This window comes from Mirounga angustirostris, unplaced genomic scaffold (assembly GCF_029215605.1).
Source record: "Mirounga angustirostris isolate CCGP_5_RB_7025 unplaced genomic scaffold, mMirAng1.0.hap1 SCAF_1, whole genome shotgun sequence".
In the NCBI taxonomy this organism is placed as follows: domain Eukaryota; kingdom Metazoa; phylum Chordata; class Mammalia; order Carnivora; family Phocidae; genus Mirounga; species Mirounga angustirostris.
In genome coordinates this window covers 58,376,051-58,393,871 of record NW_026991709.1, presented here as the reverse complement: position 1 = coordinate 58,393,871, position 17,821 = coordinate 58,376,051, and the positions used below count along the sequence as shown (strand labels likewise).

Here is a 17,821-nt window from a genome sequence, read left to right as displayed (position 1 = left end):
TTAATTTCAGGTGTACAACATAGTAATTTGACAACTCTATACATTATGCAATGCTCATAAGTGTAGCTACCATGTGTCCCCATACAATGTTCTTACGATACCATTGACTATATCCCTATGCTGTACCTTTCACCCCTGTAGCTTATACATTCCATAACTGGAAACCTGTACCTGCCAATCCCCTTCACCCATTTTGCCCATTCCCCAACCCCTCTCTGCTGTGGTAACCATAGTTTGTTTTCTGTGCTTATGGGTCTAATTTTGCTTTTTTTTGTTTGTTTGTACATTTATTTTTTAGATTCCACATAGAAGTGAAATAATATTGTATTTGTCTTTCTCTGTCTGACTTATTTCATTTAGCATAATACCCTGTAGGTCCATCCATGTTGTTGGAAATGGCAAGATCTCATTTTTATGGCTGAGTAACATTCCATTATATATATGCCACATCTCCTTAATCCATCATATATGGATGGACACTTAGGTTGCTGCCATATTTTATTTTTTGTAAAGACATTAGATAAAAACAAAACTATCTGGGACATCTGGGTGTCTCAGTCAGTCAAGTGTCTGCCTTTAGCTCAGGTCATGACCATATGGTCCTGGGATCGAGTCCCGCACTGGGCTCCTTGCTCAGTGGGGGAGGCTGCTTCTCCCTCTGCCTGCCGCTCCCCTTGCTTGTGCTCTCTCTCTCTCTGACAAATGAATAAAATCTTTAAAAAAAAACTATACAGTATTTGTCTTTTTCTGACTTATTTCACTTAGCATAATACTCCCTAGCTCCATCCATGTCATTGCAAATGGCAAGATTTCATTCTTTTTGATGGCTAAATAATATTCCATTGTATAGATAGATAGATAGATAGATAGATAGATAGATAGATAGATAATCACTTCTTCCTTATCAATTCATCAGTCAATGGACATTTGGGCTCTTTCTCCATAATTTGGCTATTGTTGATAGTGCTGCTATAAACATTGGAGTGCATCAGCATTTTTGTATCCTTTGGATAAATACATAGTAGTGCAATTGCTTGGTCATAGGTAGTTCTATTTTTAGCTTTTGAGAAACCTCCATACTGTTTTCCAGAGTGGCTGCACCAGTTTGCATTCCTACCCACAAATGTAAGAAGGTTCCCCTTTTTCTGCATCCTCACCAACATCTATTGTTAGGTTGTTGATTTTAGCCATTCTGATGGGTGTAAGGTGGTATCTCATTGTAGTTTTGATTTGTATTTCCCTGATGATGAGTGACGTGGAGCATCTTTTCATGTGTCTGTTAGCTGTCTGTATGTCTCCTTTGGAGAAATGTCTCTTCATGTCTTCTGCCCATTTTTAAACTGGATTATTTATATTTTGGGTGTTGAGTTGTATAAGTTCTTTATATATTTTGGATACTAACCCTTTATCAGATATGTCATTTGCAAATATCTTCTCCCATTCCATTGGTTGCCTTTTAGTTTTGTTGATTGTTTCCTTCACTGTGCAGAACTATTGGGTGAAGTCCCAATAGTTTATTTTTGCTTTTGTTCCCCTTGTCTCAGGAGACCTATCTAGTAAGAAATTGCTACAGCTGATGTCAAAGAGATTATTGCCTGTGTTCTTCTCTAGCATTTTAATGGTTTCCTGTCTTACATTTAGGTCTTTCATCCATTTTGAATTTATTTTTGTGTATGGTGTAAGAAAGTGGTCATGTTTCATTCTTTTGCATGTTGCTGTCCAGTTTTCTCAACACCATTTGTCAAAGAGACTCTTTCCATTGGATATTCTTTCCTGCTTTGTTGAAGATTAATTGACCATGTAGTTATGGGTTCATTTATGGGTTTTCCACTCTGTTCCATTGATCTGTGTGTCTGTTTTTGTGCCAATACCATATTATCTTGATCACTAAAGCTTTGTAATGTAACTTGAAGTCTGGAATTGTGATGCCTCCAGCTTTGCTTTTTTGTTTTCAAGATTGCTTTGCCTAGGGGCGCCTGGGTGGCTCAGTCGTTAAGCAGCTGCCTTCGGCTCAGGTCATGATCCCAGGGTCCTGGGATCGAGCCCCGCATCGGGCTCCCTGCTCAGCAGGGAGTCTGCTTCTCCTTCTGACCCTCTCCCTGCTTGTGTTCCCTCTCTTGCTGTGTCTCTCTCTGTCAAATAAATAAAATCTTTAAAAAAAAAAAAAAGATTGCTTTGGCTATTTGGGGTCTTTTTTTAAAAAATTAAGTTTTTTTGGATTTTTTAAAAATTTAAATTCACTTAATTAACATATATTATTTCAGGGGTATGGGGTCTGTGATTTATCAGTCTTATATAATACCCAGTGCTCATTATAACACATACCCTCCCCAATGTCCATCACCCAGTTACCCCATCTCCCCACACCCCTCCCCTCCAGCAACCCTCAGTTTGTTTCCTATGATTAAGAGTCTCTCATGATTTGTCTCCCTCTCTGGTTTTGTCCTGTTTCATTTTTTTCCTCTCTTCCCCTATGATCCTCTGCCTTGTTTCTTAAATTCCACATATGAGTGAGATCATATGATAATTGTCTTTCTCTGAGTGACTTATTTTGTTTAGCATAATACCCTCTAGTTTCATCCACATTGTTGCAAATGGCAAGATTTTATTTTTTTGATGGCTGTGTAATATTCCATCATATATATGAATATATATGAATATGTCATATATATGTTCATATGTATGAATATATAAAACATGTATATACCGCATCTTCTTTATCCATTCATCTGTAGATGGACAGCTGGGCTCTTTCCATAGTTTGGCTATGGTGGACATTGCTGCTATAAACATTGGGGTGCAGATGTCCCTTCAGATCACTGCATTTGTATTTTTGGGGTAAATACCCAGTAGTGCAATTGCTGGGTTGTAGGGTAGCTCCTTTAGATGTAAGGTTAGATTGTGTATTTGAGACTTTTCTTCTTGAGGAAGGCCTGTATTGCTATATACTTCCCTCTCATGACCGCCTTTGCTGTATCCCATAGGTTTTGGACTGTTGTGTTTTCATTTTCATTTGCTTCCATGTATTTTTAAAAATTTCTTCTTTAATATCCTAGTTAACCCATTCATTCTTTAGTAGGATGTTGTTTAATTTCCATGTATTTGAGGTCTTTCCAATTTTTTTCTTGTGATTGACTTCATTTTCATAGTGTTGTAGTCTGAAAATATGCATGGTATGATCTCAGTCATTTTGTACTAGTTGAAACCTGATCTGTGGCCCAGTATGTGATCTCTTCTGGAGACTGTTCCATGTGCACTTGAAAAGAATGTATATTCTGCTTTAGGATGAAATGTTCTGAATATATCTTTTAAGTCCATCTGGTCCAGTGTGACATTCAAAGCCATCGTTTCCTTGTTGATCTTCTGTTTAGATGATTTGTTCATTGTTGTGAGTGGGGTGTTAAAGTCCCCTACTATTATTGTGTTATTATTAATGAGTTTCTTTAAGTTTGTTATTAATTGATTTATATATTTGGCTGCTCCCAAGTTGGGGACATAAATATTTACAATTATTAGATCTTGTTTATTATGAGATGGTGCCCTTGGTCATCTCTTACAGTCTTTGGTTTAAAATCTAGTTTATCTGATATAAATATGGCTACTCCAGCTTTCTTTTGATGTCTACTAGCATGATAAATGGTTCTCCACCCCCTCACTTTCAATCTGGAGGTGTCTTGGGTCTAAAATGAGTCTCTTGTAAGTCTTGTAAGCAGGATATCAATGGGTCTTTTTTTTTTTTATCCATAAGCAGCATATCAATGGGTCTTTTTTTTTTTTTATCCATTATGATACCATATGTGTTTTGATTAGAGCATTTAGTCCATTTACATTCAGAGTAAATATTGATAGATATAAATGTAGTGCCATTGTTTACCTGTAAAGTCACTATTCCTGTAGACTGTCTCTGTTCCTTTCTAGTCTTTGTGGCTTTTGGTCTCTTTCCCACTCAAAGGGTCCCCTTTAACATTTCTTGCAGAGCTGATTTAGTGTTCATGAACTCCTTTAGTTTTTACTTGTCTTGGAAACTCTTTTATCTCTCCTATTCTGAATGACAGCTTTACTGGATAAAGTATTCCTGGCTGCACATTTTTCCCATTTAGCACGTTGAATATATCATGCCAGTACTTTCTGGCCTTCCAGGTTTCTGTAGACAGGTCTGCTGCTAACTTTGTGTGTCTACCCTTGTAGGTTGAGGACCTTTTCTCCCTAGCTGCTTTCAGAATTCTCTTTATCTTTGTATTTTGCAAGTTTCACTATGATATGTCTAGATGTTAACCTGTTTTTGTTGGTTGTGAGGGGAGTTCTCTGTGCCTCTTGGATTTGAATGCCTGTTTCCTTCCCCCAGATTAGGGAAGTTCTCAGCTATAATTTGTTCAAATAAACCTTCTGCCCCTTTTTCCTACTCTTCTTCTTCTTCTGGAATTCCTATGATCTGGGTATTATTGCACTTTATGGAATCGCTGAGTTCCCTAAATCTACCTTCGTGATCTAATAGTTTTCTTTCCCTCTTATTTTCAGCTTCATTATTTTTCATAATTTTATCTTCTGTATTGCATATCCATTCCTCTGCTTCTTCCATCCTTGCTGTGATTACATCCAGTTGGTTTTCTATCTCAGTTATAGCATTTTTTATTTTGGCCTGACTAGTGTTTAGGTCTTTTATCACTGCAGGAAGGGTTTCTCTGGTGTCTTCTATGCTTCTTTCAAGCCCAGCCGTATTCTTATGATTGCTGTTCTAAATTCTTGTTCAGATATATTGCTTATATCTGTTTTGAGAAAATCCCTGGCTGTGATTTCTTCTTCATCTTTCTTTTGGGGAGAATTCTTCTGTCTTGTCATTTTGTATGTTTCCTGTTCCTGAGAGTAATGGTATATTAAGAAGGGGTCATACACTGCCCAGGGCCTGGTACTTCAGTAAGTGTTTCTGGTATATGCTGTGTGCACTCTGCTGTTGTGTTTTGGCTGCTCTTTCCCACAGCTCAGTCCTATGCAGAGTTCCTCCTTGCTTACAGTGGGGAGTGTTTGGACCTTTAACTAGGTGTGCTTTGATTTGTCTCTTAAAATAAGCCTGGTAAAGAAAACAAACAAACAAACAAACAAACAAACAAACAAACAAACCCTGATCTGAAAAAAAGAGAGAAAAAGAAAAGGAACAGAGGTAACAACAACAACAAAAAACCCAAACTGACAAACAAGAAACTATAAGCCTGATTCCAAAGAAAAAGAAAGCCGGGGCGGAGTGAGGGGAGACACCTGATCCAAAAAGAGAAAAGGAAATGAAAAAACAAGAAACAAACAAAAAACTATAAGCCTGATTCCAAAGAGGAAAAAAAGGGGAAAAAAGAAGGCTCATCCTATTTCCACCAGAACTTAAGCTGACACTTTGGAACACTCCATGATCAGTAGACTTGGTGCATGTAGGGTACCTATGTTGGTCTTCTGGGGCAGTGTCTGCTGCTCTGCCTCACAGTCAGACCTGCCTAGTAACTATGCACTTGCAGGGCGCAGGGGGGTAGAATTTGTTATAAGTGATTCCCACCCCCACTGGGAATGCTGTGTTTCTCACTGAAGTCTGACCGTATTGGTGGCGAGGGAGAAAATGGTGCCACCCCCTCTCTCCTCCCAGGACAGGGGATCTTGCACCTGTTGCTGTTCAAGAAGTTCTCACAAAAGAGTAAACAGTCTCCCCTTTTGTGTCCCAGGCTTTTGTGAGATCCCTGCCCTCCCTCATCTGTGCTTGGGGCTCTTGTTATGCCTGGCACCGCAGCTTTCTTGCCTTTTATCTCTGGAGTGCAGCTGGGATTCAGAACTCCAAATCTTAAATGACCTGGCATGGTGTGGACCTGCTCCCCTCATCCAGGAGAGAGCCTCGCCATGTCTAGTGCTGTTTCATCACAGGAAAACAGTCACACACCTGCACAGGTGCCCAGAGTCTATGGTGAAGCACAGTGAAAAGCTGTGATCAGGTTATCTGTCTTTTGTGTGCACCTCTGTCCCCTGCAGATGAAAAGCTGCTTGATGGTGCCTGCAGGGTCTTTTGTCCTTGGGGAGGCAATATACCCTCTTCCAAATGTACTCCAGGAAGGGGATCATTTTCTCCCAGTGTTACCCACAGGATCCCTATACCATGCTTTCCGCTCCCAGACCTGAACTGTTCTTTTCCTTAGAAGCACCCACCATGGCTTGACTCCAGTGAAAGTCACTCACTTTCAAAACCTCAGAATTTGAGCTACACACACTGCTTGCAGAAATTTGCAATGCTCAGTTCCTTTCAGCTCCCCAGTCAGTGGTTTTGGGGAGGTGTTTTCTTATGCAAACCTAATGTGGTACTCTCTCTCCCTCTCTTTTTCTCTCTATTCTTTCTGCAGAAAGGGCTCCCTGCCCACTGAAGCACCATGGCTTTTCTCTCCCCAGTTCAAGTCTATGTGCCTCATACTTGCCACATTCTCTCCCTCTGACCATGCAGATCATTCTCCCAATCCTTACATTGATTTCCTAGGTGTTCCAAATGATTTGATGTTAATCTAGCTGTGCTCGAGGGATGAGGTGATCCCAGGGTGCTCCTACTACTCCTCCATCTTAACTACTCTCTCCAGATGCCCTTTTAAGCTGCAGCTTTCAACTGATCTGCTCACGGTCCCTCAGTCCTATACTTCCTACTGTAGTTTCACAACATTAGAGCGGTGGTTCCCTTTGTTACCGTGTCTTCATCTCTCTTGCTGTTCTCTGTGTGGTCTATCTTTTGAAGCTGTTAAGTCAGCCCTCAGTTATTCTTTGGAAGAAATTGCTTTATAAATAGGTGTAGATTTAGTGTGTCTGTGGAAGAGAGGAGTTCAAGGTCTTATGTTGCCATCTTAAACTATATCAGCTTGGCCTGAACTCAGTTGTCTTTCAGACCTTTGTGATTGTGCAAGCCATCAAAAATCACATGATCATCTCAAGAAATGCAAGAAAAGCATTTGACAAAATTCAACATCTACTCATGACAAAATTCTCACCAAAGTGGACATAGTAGGAACATACCTCAACATAATAAAGGCCACATATGACAAGCTGACAGCTAACATCATTCTCCATGATGAAAAGCTGAAAGCTTTCCCTCTGAAATCAGGAACAAGGATGTTCACTCTTGCTACTTGTCAACATAGTAGTAGAAGTCTTAGCTAGAACAGTTAGGCAAGGAAAAAAAAGAATCTAGATTGGGAAGGAAGTACATCTGTCTATTTGCAGATGACATATTATATATAGAAAATCCTAAAGACTGTCAAAATACCATTAAAACTAATAAATGAATTCAGTAAAGGGCAAGATACAATAAATATACAAAAATCAGTTGTTTTTATATATTAACAATAAACTATCAGAGAAATTAGGAAAACCCATTTATAATTGCATCAAAAGGAATAAAATACTTAGGAATAAATTTAACCAAGGATATGAAATATCTGTACAGTGGAAACAATAAGACATTGATGAAGGAAATTGAAGACATAAATAAATAGACATTTCATGCATGGGTTAGAAAACTTAATATTGTTAAGATATCTGTACTATCCAAAGGAATCTATAGACTCAATGCAGTCCCTGTCAAAATCCCACAGAAATAGTAAAAGCAATCCTAAAAATTGCATGGAACCATAAAAGATCCTGAATAGCCAAAGCCATATTGAGAAGGAAAAATAAATAAAAATAAATATAAAAATATACTCTCTGACTTCAAACTATGTTACAAAGCTGTAGCAATGAAAACAATATGGCATTGGCATAAAAACAGAGACCCAATTAATGAAATAGAATAGACCAGAAATAAATGGTCCATGCATATATGGTCAATTTATGACAAAGGAGCCAAGACTATATATTGGGGAAAGGACAGTCTCTCCAATAAATGGTGTTGGGAAAACTAAACTGCCACATGCAAAGGAATGACGCTGGACCAGTATCTCACACCATACATGAAAATTAATGCAAAATGAATTAAAGACTTGAATGTAAGACTTGAACCCATAAAACTCCTAGAAGAAAACATAGGTGGTAAGTCCCTCAACATTGGTCTTGGCAATGATTTTTTACACACATTTTTGACACCAAAAGCAAAGGCAACAAAAACAAAAATAAATAAGTGGGACTATAGCAAACTAAAAAGCTTATGTACAGTAAAGGCAACTATCAAAAAAATGAAAGGGCAACTTAGGGAATGTATTCACAATCATATATCTGATAAGGGGTTAATATCCAAAATACATAAAGAACTTTTACAACTGAATAACAAAAAACCAAACAGATTTAAAAGTGGATGAAGAATGTATATAGACATTTTTCAAAGGAGACCTACAAAAGGCCATTAAGTACATGATAACAGTGCTGAACATCACTAATCATCAGGGAAATGCAAATCGAAACTACAATGAGATCACCTCACACCTGTTAGAATACCTGTCATCAAAAGGACAAGAGATAACAACTATTGGCAAAATGTGGGAAAAAGGGAACTTTCTGTACTATTGATGGGAACATAAACTAGTGCAGCCACTATGGAAAACAGTATGGAGGTTCCTCAGAAATTTAAAAATAAGATTACCAGGGGCGCCTGGGTGGCTCAGTTGGTTGGGCGACTGCCTTCGGCTCAGGTCATGATCCTGGAGTCCCGGGATCGAGTCCCGCATCGGGCTCCCTGCTCAGCAGGGAGTCTGCTTCTCCCTCTGACCCTCCTCCCTCTCATGCTCTCTGTCTCTCATTCTCTCTCTCTCAAATAAATAAATAAAATCTTTAAAAAAAAATTAGATTACCATATGGTCTAGCAATCCCACTTCTGGGTATACAGACAAAACTAAAATGGTCTTTGAAGAGATGTCTGCACTCCTGTGTTTACTGCAGCATTAATAACAATAGTTGAGACATGGAAACAACCTAAGTCTCCATTAATGGTCAAATGGATAAAGAAGTTATGATACATACATACACTGGAATATTTTTCAGCCTTAAAAAAGAGAAATTCTGCCATTTGCAACAATACCAGTGGACTTTGAGGGCATTATACTAAGTAAAATAAGTCAGAGAAGAATAAATACTATATGATTTTCCTTATATGTGGAATCTAAAAACCCTGAACTCATTGAAACAGAACATATTGATGATTGCTAGAGGTGGGGAGTTGGGGAGGAAGGTGATCAAATGGTACAAACTTCTATTTATAAGATAAATAAGTTCTGGAGAGGTAATATACAATATAACTAGTTAACAGTACTGTATTGTGTATTTGAAAGTTGCTAAGAGGGTAACTCTTAAAAATTCTCATCACAAGAAAAAAAATTATAACTATGTGGATGGATGTTAACTAAACTTATTGTGGCAAACATTTTGCAATAGATACATGTATGAAATCATTATGTTGTACACCCTAAACTGATACAATATTACATGCAATCATATCTCAATAAACTGGAAAAATAGACTTTTGACATTTTCCAAAAATATATATTGCTGGATTTGATTTGCTGGCATTTTGTTATGGACTTTTGTATCTTTTTAAATAAAGACTATTGGTCTCTAGTTTTATTGTTATATAATATCTTTTCTGGTTTGTTATCAGGGTAAGACTAGTTGAATAAAATGAGATGAGAAGTTTTCCTTTCTCTTCTATTTTCTGAAAGATTGGAGGCTTCATATTACCTATTTCTTAAATATTTGATAGAATTTATCAATGAGCCAAATGGACATGGAATATTGAGAGGTTATAAATACAAATTCCAATTTTTCATAGTTATAGTGTTATTCAGATTCTATATTTCCTCTTGGATCAGTTTTGGTAATTTGTATCTTTCAAGGAATTTGTGCATTTTATCTGGTTATCAAATTTATTGGCATAAAATAGTTCGAACTATTGCCTTATTACTTAAATTTCTGTAGTATCTGTTGCATTGTCCCTTGTTTTATTTTTGATATCATTAATTTGTATCTTTTCTCTTTTTCTTGATCATTCCAGCAAAAGACTTATCAATTTTATTGATCTTTTCAAGGAACTAACTTTTGGTCATAGATTTTTAGAAATATTGCTTGTCAGCTTTCTGTGTCATTGATATTTCTGTTCTCTATCATTTCCTTTATTCTTATTAATTTGGGATTAGTTAATTCTTTTTCGCTGTTTAAGTTTTAAGTTTAAGCTGTAAGCTTTGATTTTATACTTCTTTTTTAATTATAAGCATTTAAAGTATAAATTTAAGTATAAATTTAAAGTATAAATGAAACACTGAGCTTCATTTCACAAGTTCTGATATATTTTCAGCATCATTTTGTCCAAAATATATTTTTTAAAGATTTTTTTTATTTGAGAGAGAAAGGGAATGAGCAAGAGCAAGTGAGAGAGAGAGAGAGAAAGAGCACAAGCCAGGGGGAGAAGGAGAAGCAGGCTTCCCACTGAGCAGGGAGCCTGACATGGGGCTCGATTCCAGGACCCTGGGATCATGACCTAAGCCGAAGGCAGATGCTTAACCAACTGCACCACCCAGGAGCCCCTGTCCAAAATATTTTCTAATATCCCTTGTGATTTCTTGTTGATTATGATTTATTTTTTAAAAGATTTTATTTATTTATTTTAGAGAAAGGGAGAGAGCAGGGGGAGGGGCAGAGGGAGAGGGAGAGAGAGAATCTCAAGCAGATTAAGTGCTGAGTGCAGAGCTGGATGCAGGGCTTGATAACATAACCATGAGATCATGACCTGAGCCAAAATCAAGAGTCAGAGGCTTAACCAACTGAACCACCCAGATGCCCCATAGTTTATTTTTAAGTATGCTATTTAATTTCCCAATAGTTTGCATGGTTTAAATTCTTATAAATTTATTGGGAGTTGTATGGGCCTGCATACAGTCTGTCTTCATGAAAATTCAATGTGTGCTTGAAAAAGAATGTGTTTTCTTGTGTTCTTTGGTGTAGTTTTCTATAAATGTCAGTGAGGACTGGATGATTGATGATGTCCAGATCTTTTGTTTTTCCTACTTTGAAGGCATGACTCTTTAAGTGTTTCTACTGAATGTTCCCTACCTTTAACAAGGTCTCTCCAGCTGACGAACTCATGAGTGATTTCAAGCCATGTGTAAACTATGAGAATTACTTGTTTTACAGCTTCCTAGTAATTGTATTTCCCCCAGATGTTCTTTACTTATCTTCATGATGTTTTACATGTATAGGTTAATACGTGGTCAAAAACTCAAGAGAGCCCTATGTAAATTTCTGAAGACATTGTTTTGTGTGTAGCTCTGATATTTTTTTCCTCTCAATTCTAACCACTCTGGCTTCTCTGAACTCTCATCTTTATAACCTTAATCATTGAGATTACTGGAATAATATTTTGGATTTCAACACTATTCCACAGTCTGATACTTTACTCCATGCAGAAATAGAGAGAGTAAGAATTATTTTTTTTCACTTCTCACATGAATTATAGTCCTGTGCTGCCTGTTATTCAATGTCTGAACATAGTTTCATATTTTTTTTGCTCAGTTTTCTAGTTATTTATAGCATGAGGATAATTATGGGCCTTGTTTTCCTCACATGGCCAGAGCTGAAGTATCTGCTTGCTCTTTCTTTCGTTCCTTCTTTCCTTTCTTTCTCTCTTTCTGTCTTCCCTCCCTTCCTCATCCCTCCCTCCCTTCTTTCCTTCCTTTCATTCATTCTTCTTCCCTTACCTCCCTTCCTCCCTTCCTTTTTCTTTCTTTCCTTCCTCTCTCTCTTTTCTTCACTTCCTTTCCTTTTTAAACTATTAATCCTTCCTTTTAGTGCTATCTTACACAAAGGAGCAATTATCAATACATTAGATAACATGTGTTTCCTCTGCTTTTGTATGTGTTTGTTTTCCTAAAGGGCTGACTGCAAGCTCTGTGTACATGTTCATGTTCACTGACAGGCTTCACTTTACAGAATTAGGTAGTTGGGTCTTTTGATATCTGTGCTTGGAGCACCCTAGGACCTCTACTGATAAGATCATGTTCAATCTTTTTTATAGCCTTCCCTGGGGATATTCTGGGCCACAGTTTTCTCTACTTTGATTTATCCTTTAAATTTGCTATCACTGGTTTGCTCATGGCTTTCTATCTTATTCTCAGCCTTCCCGATTTATTCCCTTTAATACCTCCACACCATCATTTCCATGGAATTTGGGGAGAAAGCAGGAGGCAAATACATATGCTCATTATGATCATTTTTAACTAGATGCCTTTTTTTGAAAATTTTATGACTATCACTTACATTATTAAAAAAAAAGGTAAATTAAATTTCTACTGATTAACATACACCTACTCTGTCTCTGTGGCTTAATGTCTGTTGAAGGAATAAATAACCATCTTGATATAAATCACTTAGAAATGAAGAGAAGCCTAAAAATGATTCAGATTATTTCAGCACCATCTGGTAATTGGGTTTTATTTATTTCATTATGACTTTGCTTGAGGTGCTGTAAAAATACAGAGGGTCCCCAACTTAAGGTGGTTTGACTTGATTTTTTTGGTTTTACAATAGTGTGAAAGTGATATGCATTCAGTAGAAACTGTACTTTGAATTTTGATCTTTTCCCAGGCTAGTGATATATGCAGTATGATACCTTCTCATGATACTGCACAGAAGCAGTGAACCACAGCTCCAAGTCAGCTACATGGTGTTGGGGATAAACTATCAATACACTTACAACCATTCTGTTTTTTTACTTTCAGTACAGTAGTCAGTAAATTACATGAGATTTTCAACACTTTTTGTGAAATGGGCTTTGTATTAATTTTTCCCAACTATAGGCTAACATAAGTGTTCTGAGTATGTTTAAGGTGAGCTAGGCTAAACTATAATGTTAGGTAAGTTAGGTGTACTGAATGCATGTGATTTATAATATTTTCAACTATGGGTTTATTGGTACATAACCCCATTATAAGTTGAGGAAGGTCTGTAGTCGTTAACTTAAAAAAAATGCTGGGGCTCTGCAGATAAAAGTAGTACTACAGATTCAGAATTCTATGTTTGCTTTATGACTGAATTTGATTATATACATATAGTAGACAAACTAAAGTTTATTGTTACATTTGTGGTTGGGTTCTCTATTTTTCTGATAGGTACAAGAGTAAACCTCAGGATGACTTTGAAGATCCCAAAGATGTTCAAGCCATCAAGGAGGCCCAGTTGTATATGGGAGACTTCAATCTGAAGACAGCCTCAGACTATAAGATACCTGAGCACATGAGAGTAAATGCTGCCAAGAAGGAGGAGGAACTGGGACACCTAGACTCCATGGTACTTACCCACAGCTTTCATGACAATGAGAGGCACCCTGAGTTTTTAATGGAATTCTGCTGCAATCACACATTTCACTAGATGGTCTATAAGGATATATGGTTATAGAAATTAAGAAGTGGAAAAGATCTTTATGATTTTTTACAATGCCTCCTTTTTACAAGTGAGGAAACTGAGGCCCACAGAGGACAAAAGATTTGTCCATGATTATTTAGCTAATATGGCAGAACCAGCCTTCAAGTTAATTACTTGGCTAAATACGTTTCATGGGTGAAACTGAACTCATGATAAGCTCATGGCTATATTTTATAGACTTTGAATTTCTGAAATTCAAACATGTCCTTGTTGGATATAATTTTTGGCTGCTGTGGATTGCCAAAGACTTAGGGAAAAGGCCGGCCATTGTTTAGCCTTTTTCTTTTTTTATGACTTAAAAATTTTGTAGGTGTCTCAATAATAACCAATAACATATTCCTTTAAAAAAAATTTATCTGCATTCTGCCAAACTGCTGCCAATTATCCTGATTTCTCATCCCCATTTTCTTACTAAAATCTCCTCTCCCTGTCATAGTAATTCCTTAATTTGACGGACAAGTGACTTTTCACACATAGAGACTCAGAGGGTATCTGAGCCACCATTTTGAGAATTGGGTACATGGTCACCTACTATGGCCATGTAGTTTGCACATTACAAGACATCACATTGAAAAGAGTGCCAATCATATCATAGATATAATATATTAGAATATTTTATATTTTTCTGGCAAATGGAAGTAAAGTATCTTGATGAAAGAGTCTTTTTCAATTTCACCAAAGATGCAGGACACACCAGCAGTACAAAGGATCCTATTATAGCAAATCATATCCATATATAAATTTTCATAGCTCATAGCTATGCCTTTCTGTTTAAGCAGACATTTTGAACATTTTCTTAGTGACCATTTAGATTATTTTTCTAACTGTTCATCTAAGGTAATTCTTGTTTCATTTATCATGTTCCATCCATCATCATAGAGAAACGCTTTTTTGACGACAATTTTCTAGTCATCCAATCTGAAATTTCATAATCTAGCTAGAGATGATGGACAGGTATGATGTCTTGAACTACATTACACTGAAATCCATCTTATTAAAACAGCATAAAATAATGTAGAGCACACTATTCTACAAGTCAGAGAAGAATTCTGTTCCCATCTCTGCCACTTAATAGCCATGTAAACTTTGCTGGTCATGTAAATCTCCCTAAGCCTCGGTTATATTATCTGTAAAAGGGGTATTAATACCAATTAACAATAAGACCTATCTGGTCTACTTCATAAAGTTAATGTGAAGGTCACAGTCAATAAATGGTCATTACTGTCATGGCGAAATTAAAAATCACTAAAGTATCAAGTTTTTTTTTGGAAATAGCATATATTCCCCTTCCCTGTGGCCATTGTTTAGGTATGTGGGGAATTTGGAAACCTAAAAAGAAAGTGTGGTGTGTAAAGAGGGCTCCTCAAAGAGGTGAACCTAACAGTCATCAGGCTGGCTTAGGTTTGTTCTTTTAAGCTTAATTCTCAGTCTTCCAGATGCTTCAAAGAGGTCAACCCATTCACATAGGTGCTGGGTTTTGAGTTTACATTAATGCTTTAAAGGTTTATTCTTTTTTTTTTTTTTAAAGATTTTATTTATTTATTTGACAGAGAGAGACACAGCAAGAGAGGGAACACAAGCAGGGGGAGTGGGAGAGAGAGAAGCAGGCTTCCCACTGAGCAGGGAGCCTGATGTGGGGCTCGATTCCAGGACCCTGGAATCATGACCTGAGCTGAAGGCAGCCGCTTAACAACTGAACCACCCAGGCACCCCTTTAAAGGTTTATTCTTAAATATGTAAAACATCTCTATTTTGTTACAGTGTTCTTGGTTCATAGGTAGTAATCATACAGGTAAGTTTTATAAGACTGCCTGGAGAAGTGCCTTTTTTTTTGAAGTATAACATTCAGTGTTATATTAGTTTCAGGTATACAATATAATGACTCAACAAATCTATACATTTCTCAGTGCTCACCACAATAAATGTCGTCACCATCTGTTACTAAACAACATTACTCCAATCTTATTGACTATATTCCCTATGCTGTACTTTTCATCTCTGTGACTTATTTATTTTCTAACTAGAGGTTTGTACCTCTCAATCCCAGTCTATTTTACCCAACCCCCCATCCTACCTCTGGCAACCACCAATTCTCTGTATTTAAGAGTCTGTTTTTTTTTTTTATTTCTCTTTGTTTTGTTTCTTAAATTCCACATGAGTGAAATCATATGGTATTTGCCTTTCTCTGAGTTATTTCACTTGGCATAATATACTCTAGGGCCATCCATGTTATCACAAATGGCAAGATCTTATCCTTTTTATGGATGAATATTTCACTGTATGTATATACCACCTCTTCTTTATCCATTCATCTATGGACGGACATTTGGGTTGCTTCCATATCTTGACTACTGTAAATAATGCTGCAGTAAACCTGTGGGTGTCTATATATTTTCAAATTAGTGTTTTCGTTTTCTTCAGATAAATACCCATAAGTGGTATTGTTGGAGCATATGGTAATTCTATTTTTAATTTTTTGTGGAACCTCCATACCATTTTCCACAGTGGTTGCACCAATTTACATTCACACCAATAGTGCATGAGGATTTCTTTTTTTCCACATCCTTGCCAACACTTGTTTTTTCTTGTCTTTTTGATACTAGCCATTTGACAGGTGTAAGATGATACCTCATTGTAGTTTTGATTTGCATTTCCCTGATGATTAGTGACATTGAGCACCTTTTCATGTGTCTGTTGGCCATTTGTATGTCTTCTTTGGAAATGTCTATTCAGTTCCTCTGACTATTTTTTAATTGGATTTTTTTTGGTGTTGAGTTGTATAAGTTCCTTATATATTTTGGATGTTAACTCCTTTTTGGATATATAATTTACAAATATCTTCTCCAATTCACTGGATTCCCTTTTGATTTTGTTGATTATTTCCTTTGTTGTGCAAAACGTTTTTATTTTGGTGTAGTCCCAACAGTTTAGTTTTGCTTTTGTTTCTCTTGCCTTAAGAGACCTATCTAGAAAGATGTTTCTATGGTTGATGTTAAAGAAATTACTGCCTATGTTTTCTTTTAGGAATTTTATGGTTTTAGGTCTCACATTTAGGTCTCTAATCCATTTTGAGTTCATTTTTGTGTATGGTATAAGAAAGTGGTCTAGTTTCATTCCTTTGCATGTAGCTTTCCAATTTTTCCAGCACCATTTGTTGAAGAGACTATATTTCCCCCACTGTATATTCCTGCCTTCTTTGTTATAGATTAATTGACCATATAAGCATGGGCTTATTTCTGGGTTTTCAATTCTGTCCATTGATCTGTGTGTCTATTTTTGTGCCAGTACCATACTGTTTTGTTCACTACAGCTTTGTAGTATGTCATGAAATCTGGGATTATGATACCTCCAGTTTTGTTCTTTTTTCTTAAGATGCTTTGGCTACTTGGGGTCTTTAGTAGTTCCATACAAGTTTTAGAATTATTTGTTGTAGTTCTGTGAAAAATGCTGTTGGTATTTTGATAGGGATTGCATTAGATATGTAGATTGATTTGGGTAGTATAGATATTTTTAACAATATTAATCCTTCCAATCCATGAGCATGGAATATCTTTCCATTCATTTGTGTCTTCTTCAATTTGTTCATCAATGTTTTATAGCTTTCAGAGTACAGATCTTTCACTTCCTTGGTTAAGTTTATTCCTAGGTATTTTATTCTTGTTGGTGCAATTGTAAATCGTTTTCTTAGTTTCTCTCTCTGCTACTTTGTTATTAGTGTATAGAAATGCAACAAATTCCTTTATATTAATTTTGTATCATGCAGCTTTGCAGAATTAATTTACCAGTTCTAGTAGATTTTTGATGGTCTCCTTATGATTTTTCCTATATATAGTATCCTGTCATGTACAAATAGTGACAGTTTTACTTCTTCCTTACCAATATGGATGCCTTTTATTTCTTTTTCTTGTCTGATTGCTGTGGCTGAGACTTCCAGTATTATGTTGAATAAAAGTGGTGAAAGTGGACATCTCTGTCTTGTTACTAACCTCAGAGGAAAAGCTGTCAGTTTTTCACCATTTAGTTATGATGTTAGCTGTGGGCTTTTCATATAAGGCCTTTATTATGTTGAGGCATGTTCTCTCTAAACCTACTTTGTTGGGGCTTTTTTTTTTTTTAAATCATGAATGGATGTTGAATTTTGTCAAATGTTTTTTCTGCATCTATTAGAATGATTATATAGTTTTCATTCTTTCTCTGGTTAATGTGATATATGACATTGATTGATTTGTGAATATTGAACCACCCTTGCACCCCTGGAATAAATCCTGCCTGATTGTAGTAAATAATTTTTCAATGTATTGTTGACCTTGGTTTGCTAGGTATCTTACTGATTGTTGCATCTATGTTCATCAGACAAATTGGCCTGTAGTTATTATTACTATTTTTGTAGTGGCTTTGTCTGGTTTTGGTATTA

General features: G+C 36.5%; 1 protein-coding gene across 2 annotated transcripts in view; it reads left to right on the top strand.

The window, feature by feature from the left end:
• The window catches only part of CFAP44 (cilia and flagella associated protein 44), a 140,813-nt gene that overhangs the window by 90,237 nt on the left and 32,755 nt on the right, over positions 1–17,821 (top strand). For both annotated transcript variants that reach the window (XM_045902872.2, XM_064590201.1), the window contains one exon: positions 13,095–13,272. In XM_045902872.2, coding sequence (XP_045758828.1) covers positions 13,095–13,272 — 178 coding nt within the window. The remainder of the gene's footprint in view (positions 1–13,094; positions 13,273–17,821) is intronic.